The sequence below is a fragment of the Pundamilia nyererei genome, unplaced genomic scaffold (genome assembly GCF_000239375.1).
Source record: "Pundamilia nyererei isolate P.nyererei 1_Seehausen unplaced genomic scaffold, PunNye1.0 scaffold00064, whole genome shotgun sequence".
NCBI classification, from domain to species: Eukaryota; Metazoa; Chordata; class Actinopteri; order Cichliformes; family Cichlidae; genus Pundamilia; species Pundamilia nyererei.
In genome coordinates this window covers 3,053,057-3,061,481 of record NW_005187465.1, presented here as the reverse complement: position 1 = coordinate 3,061,481, position 8,425 = coordinate 3,053,057, and the positions used below count along the sequence as shown (strand labels likewise).

Here is an 8,425-nt window from a genome sequence, read left to right as displayed (position 1 = left end):
TGAACACAGACTGGAAGCAGTGCCCATCCAAGAATGTGACCCACTATGTCCACACATATAAAGTGCAAAAGTAAACACACACATTCCAATAACAAAAACTGTTAAGAGGAAATTTAAGTTGTTAAAGTGTGAAACCTTCCAGACGCTGAAGTCAAGCGACATAGTGAGAGACACCAGAGAGAAAGAATCGCAGTTATGTAAAATGAACATGTTATGACAGCCAGTTCTCCACAGTTGTAGACGAGAGGACGGGAACAGGTGCTGGTGAGCAAACATAAGAGTCACATGTAATTTTAGGAGGACTCAGCTGATTATCATCCTAATCAGTCAGCACTGACGCACGTTTGAAGTAGGGCAAAGGTCTAAACACTGAGGAGTATCTGCATAAAGAGCCTTTCCAGTAGATATCTTTTAAATACTAAGTTGAATTTGTGATATTGTTAAAAAAAAAAGCTCTCTGGAATACAATATTAGGCAATTTTCCAGACTATTCAAGCATTTTTCATCATGTGCTTTACATGAACTCTTCCTTCCCTATCTTCTCAACAGTGCTTATATTACATTATAATCCCTGTGTTTGCTTTCTAACCCATCAACTCCTTAACAACATGTGTCATCTGATCTTTGCTCACTGATCGAACCTAGTATTAGAAAATATCATCTAGCCAGTGAGAGCCAGAATAAGCACTAAGTTTTAAGAAAAATGCAAGCCAAAGCAAAATCCGAAGAGTCTGCAAACCCCTGAGTCATCTCTGCTATGCGGGGCCTTTTGCTGTCTTAGTGGAATATCTGTTTTGTGTACGGTGAAAAACTGTAAGTCAGCATAAATGATAAAAGCTGTTGATGAAGTTGGAAAAACATTATAAACTTGAGGTAACTACAGATATTAAAAATAAGCAGTTTTAGTGTCCCTTTATTCTTTTCCTATTTAATTATCCAGTGAAGCAGAACCAGGACAATCCAAGTCTGAGTTGATTTTGTGAATGAAGCAAAGACGCTGAGCCATAAACCTGTGCCCTACTAACCTTTAAGTGATGACCTTATTTATAGAGTACTGATTTAAAGTTCACAGTATTCAGAGCACAGGGGTGATCAGGTCTGGGGGCTCAGTGTCTTTTTAAGGGGAGGTCACTGCAGACTGGTTGAAGCCAGCCCACTGACTTGTTTACTGGCCCGAGCGTGTGCTTAAATGTTTCTCACAGAGTGTTCCCAGGAAACTGTTTTTAGAGAGCAGGTGGTGAAACCACCTCCACCATCTCCTTAACCTTTTCATGGAATACAGTATAAATGGATTATTACCTCTCAAATGTCCTGTAATGTCGTTTGACATCACAGGACCCAGTCTGAATATGTTTGCTAAACGTAAATATGTTCTCACTTTACTAATCTCCTACGAATGCCTTGTTTAATATAGAACCTTTATAGCTGTAAATATGAGGAGTGGAAAATATGCAGGTGTATGGCTTTACTTTGACCCTGTTTACCAAAACTGCTTCAGAGTTTCTGAGTACGTAAGTCGTCACACTGAAGATGAATTATGACACTTTTTTATGTGTACGGGGCAATATTGCTATAAAGCAGCAGTTTATGGGAAAGAAAGATGTTTACAATAATGTGCAAAAGTCTTGAGCTATGGAAATATAGTGTATAAATATAAGAAATACAAGGCAAAGACTGAATTTATACAATTCTAATGAGGTTGAAAGTCAATATCTGGTATGACTACTTTTATTTTTCTGCATTTATAATTTCAGCAATTTTGATAGGATTTCCAACACCACTGCCTGAAATGAAGCCCCAAATCATGAAAGAGCATCCACCGAGTTTTACAAGTGGCTATAGATACTCACTGTTGTACGTCCTTCTTGATCTCCTCCCTACACATACTGACAATGATGTGAACCAAACAATTCCAAATTCAGATTCAGATTTTCAGTCCAGTTCTTGTGTAATTTGGATTACCTCAGCCTACCTGTTTTCCTTCCTTGAGAATGATTTCTTGTCAGCCATCCTCCCACTGAGACCATTTCTGATGAGGTTTTAGTGAAGAACAGGTGGATGATGAAGGGTCAAGTCCCCTGTTTTTTCATTTAAAAAAAAATCATACAGTTCTTTTCTGGTTTCTGTATTTAAGGACAACCTTCACACCGTGGGACAAGTTATTTTTGAATAGCTCTTTGAAAATCACCTTGTCGGTGCAAAAACACAGTTTTCTGTCTGTCAAACTGTGTTATCTTTGGCATATTTTGTGGATTCAACAAAATAAATGAGAAGAATTTTTTTTGTGACAGGCTTAGCAAAGATCAAGAGCAATTCAAAACTGGCTCTTGGCTAAATTGTCTTAGGTGTTAATTGCTTTAGCTGGGTGTGTTTTCTAATTCATTAACAGGTCAGTGTTAAGTGGCTTAACAAATAAAAAACATTCTTCTAAAAATGGTTAAAAGACTTGAATGAATATAAGCAAAAAAAGCAGCCTGGAGAACTATGGCTCAGTAGCACCAGGTCTTATCTTAAAGAGTTATCTTATCTTATCTGGCTCCTTGGAAGCAAAATATAAAGAAACGAGGGAGGCTCAAGACTTTTGCACATTACTAGTATGGTTACAAAATTTAGTAGTGTCGTCTTGGGAACAGAACAACTTCCTGACACATGTTGCAGCAGGTGAATCCTTTGATATTTGGAATATGAGGCTGTGCTTTCTGACTTGATTAAAACTTGGCGACCTGTGACCCAGAATGCAATGGAAACTCACATGTAAGGAGGCATGCACTCACAGAGAGCCAACACCCACCTACAAAGAGTGCACCTCCTCCCCCTGACACTTTCCATTTGGCAGCTGCTCCTCTTGTTGGAAGCAGCTTGTGTCCCTGTTACAAATCAACCCAAATGATTGCATTCAGATTCTCTCTGCACCCAACCACACTGACCCATGGTATGGAATGGCTACGAAGTATGGCGGTCTCCTTACTTGAATAATTTCATAACTTTTTATCGCTTGCTGGGATGGAGAGGTGGGGGATTCCTAAAGCTTCTAAACTTCTAGAGCTAATTCTGTTCCCTGGGCACAAACAGTAAGAAATAATGCGGTGGAAATATTACCCAGCCAGACAAAAATCCCAGGCAAACATCTCATGAATCCAGACAAGCCTTCCAGTCTGATTGGCTGCATGTAACCAACCAATAGAAAAATACCCTGTGATGTCAGCAGAGTAATGTGAGCTGGTATCTGGGGAAGAAAAGCTGAAATTTCACACAAATATCAAACTCTGGATTCCAAACATGAAACAATGTTTTTAAAAAAATCCATGAAACTTTCAGCAGTAACTTCTTTACTGTGTAAACGGACTCCAGATAGACCTGAATGTTTACTTGTACTCAGAGATTTCATGCCAGGCTGCCATGATGACGGCATCAGGAAGAGATCAACAAGAGCTCAGATATCTGGCTCAGGCTCACAGACTGATAAACATGATATTCTCATGACAGGTGTACAACGTGTTTGGCTACAGCGCATGTAGTTACGTGGAAAAGCTTCCTATAAATTTGGGGAGGCTTCTTCCATACTGGAACAGTAGGCACACAGGAGACGAGAAAACGTATAGGATTAACTATCAAAGAGGACTGTATACATTTTTCCTGTTAATTGGATTATAATTTACTTGGAAAACTATTAAGGTAAAAACAAACAAACAACAACCTTGCATATCAACATAGCTGTGATTTTTTTTAACTCTGTAAATTTTTATTGGCAGTTAATTGAAAATATCAGTTATATTTGCTTCAAGCTGTGTGTCGCTTTCAGCTAAAACTGAGTGAATGATGATTTGCTGAGTTGTGCTATATGGTTGTTTTTGCAGCAAGTGGTGGTATGCTCACTGGCTCATTTCGAGGAGAGTTTATGGCCCGAGGCATTTCCACAACAGAAGCACCTCGAAAGACTAGCTTGTTTCTTGAGAAAACCTGAAACTTGTCATTATCCTTACTCACAGGTTTGTATGACTTTCAGCATGAACAGCATGAAAATATTTCCAGCACATCCAGCGCACTAAATACACCCAGGTTTGTCACAGTTAGTCATTTTAAACAGATCAAACAAAAGTCGTGTAATATAAGAAAATATCAGCAGTTATGCATGTAGTCTATTTTTACTTTACACGCTTATATCCCATATTTGGTTGTCCAGGCAGCGATGTTCTTTGGTGCTTTGTGTTACACAACCAAAGGTCTTTGGATCGTAAGAGCATATCTTTCCATTCATGTCCTCAGCTGAGGCGCAGCAATGGTTGGCATGAAACCCAAAGATGTGATGCCCTCTGCGGCAGTTAAGTTCTTCGGAGCAGGCACGGCAGCCTGCATTGCCGACCTTGTCACCTTTCCACTGGATACCGCCAAAGTCAGACTGCAGGTTAGACAAACAGTGTTAACCCGATGCCTTTAACCTTATGATAGATGTCATATTAAATCCTCTTTTATTTGCATCATGTCGTGCAGCTTCAGGGAGAGTCTCAGATAGCCGAAGGGGTTGGTGCACTGAAGTATCGGGGCGTGTTTGGCACCATCACCACCATGGTGCGCACAGAGGGGGCCAGGAGTCTGTACAATGGACTGGTGGCAGGCCTGCAGAGACAGATGAGCTTCGCTTCTGTCCGTATCGGCCTTTACGACTCCATGAAGCAATTCTACACCCGAGGCACCGAGAGTGAGTATCAGTGAGCGAGCAACAAGTCTGCTTCTATTGCACTGTTTCTTCGTGACCAACATACGTATGGCACACAGGTGCAGGGATCGTTACTCGGCTCATGGCGGGCTGCACCACCGGGGCAATGGCTGTGGCTTTTGCACAGCCAACAGATGTGGTAAAGGTGCGTTTTCAAGCCCAGGTCCGACTGGCTGACGGCGAGAGGAGATACAACGGCACAATAGATGCCTACAAGACGATTGCCCGAGATGAGGGTGTACGTGGCCTGTGGAGAGGTACCTGCTTTACATTCAAGTCATTCATCTTTATATGAAAATGCCCTCGGCTGTTCTGACAGTTACGATCCTCTTTTGTGTTCCAGGATGCATGCCAAACATCACTCGTAACGCCATCGTAAACTGCGCAGAGCTGGTGACGTACGACATGATCAAAGAACTCATCCTGAAGTACAACCTAATGACAGGTGAGGCCATGAATGAAAGATACAGACAAACATCCCTCAAACGTCTGTCTAATTAACGTGAAAGTTGTGACTAAACTTCTGTCCTCCCACAGACAACCTGCCGTGCCACTTCACGGCCGCCTTCGGCGCAGGCTTCTGCACCACAGTTGTGGCTTCTCCTGTGGATGTAGTTAAAACACGTTTCATGAACTCAGGACACGGCCAGTACAGCAGCGCTCTCAACTGTGCCTTCACAATGCTAAGAAACGAAGGATCCATGGCTTTCTATAAAGGGTAAACACACTCTAACATGACCACGATGCAAGCAGAGATGCTACAAAAGTCCTTTTGAATAATTCTTCATTTGTCTTTCTTTCCTCTTCTTTAGGTTCATGCCTTCTTTCCTGCGACTTGGCTCCTGGAACATTGTGATGTTTGTCACCTATGAGCAAATTAAAAAAGGCATGAGCAGGACACAGCAGTACTGGGAGTCTCCGTTCTGACCTCAACTAGTCAGACTTGTTTTTTTCAACTCAGGACCGCAAAACACAACAGCCTAACGCACACCACAGTGCAGGGGTGACTACTGACGACTCTTGGTTGGAGACCTGAAAATACAGGAGCATGAAAACACAAGAGTTGACATTAGAAAGAGTTTGAGCAGGAAGACTTCAGGGACATTGTTGCAATATTTAAAATAATTTAAAGGTTAGACCTTACAGAGGCTTCACGCATTTTAATGGTCAGAAATTCCATTACAAGAAGCTCCTTCTGGTGTAAACTTCTATGTTTAAATGAAATAATCACGTGAATAATGTTAGGCTGTAAAGTTAGTTTTTACTTCCTTTAGGCTTTCCATGAAAGCAGAAGACAGTTTATGTCCAACATTACATACCTTAAAATGACCACAATATGTCTTTCTGGATTGTTTACACTGTTTACCTTTTGTAGTTGTAGTTTAATGTATTTGCCACTAGATGTGAAAAGTATGTATGATTTGTTGCTGGTCGATGAGTCATGTGTATTTTGTGAAATAAAGTACTTTAATTAGTGAAAAATTGTAATTTCGCCCATCCTTTTGTATGCTATTGAATGCCAGTGTTGCTTTGTAACTTTATTCTGAATGTCACTTCACATCCCGACTCCCACTCCTAACCTGTTAGATATACAACACTCCTCACAGGGAGAAATTGGGAATGCGGATTTCCTAAAATCTTCTGGAAAAGCCTCAGAATTTTAGGTAAGCAAATGCTGCTGATCTCTTAAAAATATACCTCCTTTTTAAAATCTAGCATTTATTAGTGCTTCCATTTAATAATAATACTCCTGAAATGTGCCTCCGGAGTTCAGCCACATTTACAGAGATGTACCTACACATGGTAATACGGACCATATGCATGTCTTCTTCATCAGTATCATGTTGGCTCTCTGCTTCTGTTACGTCCCAGAGTTCATATGTTACTATATAATTTTTTTCACTCATGGATTTTTTTGCATGTATGTATTTCTGATGGGTTGCTTATTTGTTTAAAATGGAAGTGACCTTGTTTCTTAATATATTTTTATGCCTGTGAGGCCCTTTGAACATGATATGTGCTACTGGGCGATACAAATAAAAATGAATTGTTACAACAAACAAATCATTTCTTTTGGCACAGAACCACCAGTTTAAACCTAAAATATGCTTTTTTTTCATTTATGAATTACATTTCCAACTCCATAATTCTTTGAGTGGTGTATCATTTCCATAGGTCTCTGAAAAAGATCTTACCAGGTACGATATCTGTGCAGTTTCTTTGCACAGGCCATCACTCTGACGAACACTTGGATCACTGGCGTATTATCTCACACACATATAGTGCAGATATGGGGGTATGGATAAGTTACTGCATAATTGATGGATAACTGGTTGATATATAAAATATATATACTGGGAATCAACAGTATAAATACACTGTTTATATAGTAACCAGTTATCCATCACTTCTTTTTTCCATAATTTATCCCAGGATAATCATCAGGAAAAATAAACTGCACTTATTATTGAGATCATCCAAGCTAACAATAGCAGAAATGAGCATTTAAACCTTTTAGGATAAATGTGAAAAAAAAAATCACTTCACATTTTATATTTTTATGACAGTTCATGATGAATCTCTGTGATCCAAACACCTGGTTCAGCTGCTGCACCCATAACTGGGTCAGTCAGATATGGAAAGATAGCGCCACCATACCACTACATATGCAGGACAACATGCACCCATGCAGTGACTCATAACATGGAAATTTACAGTCCTTGTATTTGCCAACATGGCACTAAAAATACAACGCTGCACTTTTTTGGAGTCCCCTACAGTGGCATAGTTGGATTGCAGTTCTGCCATTTAAACAAACAATACTGTATGACGACTAACTGCGTGTTTCAACCTTCCAGCTCACTACTAAATGCAGGAACAACAAGTTACGAAACACGTTTTAACGAAAAGCTGCAGTGAGACAATTACCGGTTTGAATATATGGCTACAATTTGGGGTGCAGTGTACATGCGTGCGGCTTCTTGTACTTTCATCATGACTCAGCATTTACTTTACAAGTCTTTGCTGCACAGACCACCTAAAGAAATTGCTGGCTTGATTAAAATGTGTTTAAACAAATTTAAAAATCCATCTTCAAAGATAAAACATTGATTTTATGGAATAAGATCTAATTAATGTTTGTGCATTAATGTGGGTTTGGGGACATGATGCATTTGATTGTGAAGTCAAGAAGACAAAAGGAAGGCGTGCTCTAAACTACACGCATTCCCACACGTGACAAATGCAGGTCTGTGCCGTGCCGACGCAGAGGTTTACAGTCGGCCCCACATATTTGGGGTGGGACCCCACCATGTAACACATGCCATGCTATGATGTAACAGCATCATGGGCAGTATTTAAAGAGGCCGACCTCTTCCCCGCTCCTGCATCTGTTCCACTTATTGTCTGAGATTCGACGAGAGGTTTGGTTATTGTCCCTTGGTAAGGCTTTTCAACTCTACAGTCTTCTCTTCATGTCCGAACAACTTCTTGCTACTTGCTCAATTTTATTTAATTAAGTGGTACTAGCAAACATAGGGAACATACATACATCTGCAGCCATGCAGCTGCACTGCTTTTTTAAGGTTGAGTGAGGATGGGAAGAACAGACAAAGAAACCACATGCTCAAAAATAAACAATAAATTGACCTCCCCAAAGGGATTAATAAAGTTCTATTCTATGCTCTACGTTAGAGACCTGTTTTAATT

General features: G+C 40.2%; 1 protein-coding gene across 1 annotated transcript; it reads left to right on the top strand.

Moving 5' to 3' along the window:
• The first annotated feature begins 3,553 nt into the window (after positions 1 to 3,553).
• On the top strand, positions 3,554 to 6,205 carry LOC102195118 (mitochondrial uncoupling protein 2-like). The gene is made up of 8 exons (XM_005735610.1): positions 3,554 to 3,675; positions 3,858 to 3,989; positions 4,267 to 4,405; positions 4,492 to 4,699; positions 4,777 to 4,974; positions 5,061 to 5,162; positions 5,255 to 5,435; positions 5,530 to 6,205. The coding sequence occupies exons 3-8, from the start codon at positions 4,280 to 4,282 to the stop codon at positions 5,642 to 5,644; spliced, it is 930 nt and encodes a 309-aa protein (XP_005735667.1). The 5' UTR covers positions 3,554 to 3,675; positions 3,858 to 3,989; positions 4,267 to 4,279; the 3' UTR covers positions 5,645 to 6,205.
• Positions 6,206 to 8,425: the final 2,220 nt, after the last annotated feature.

Excerpts from the sequence above, each read along its gene's own strand:
- LOC102195118 (XM_005735610.1), top strand. The coding sequence starts at position 4,280 with ATGGTTGGCATGAAACCCAAAGATGTGATGCCCTCTGCGGCAGTTAAG. Across the intron at positions 4,406-4,491 it reads CCGCCAAAGTCAGACTGCAG|CTTCAGGGAGAGTCTCAGAT; the intron begins GTTAGACAAACA and ends CATGTCGTGCAG. Across the intron at positions 5,436-5,529 it reads TCCATGGCTTTCTATAAAGG|GTTCATGCCTTCTTTCCTGC; the intron begins GTAAACACACTC and ends CCTCTTCTTTAG.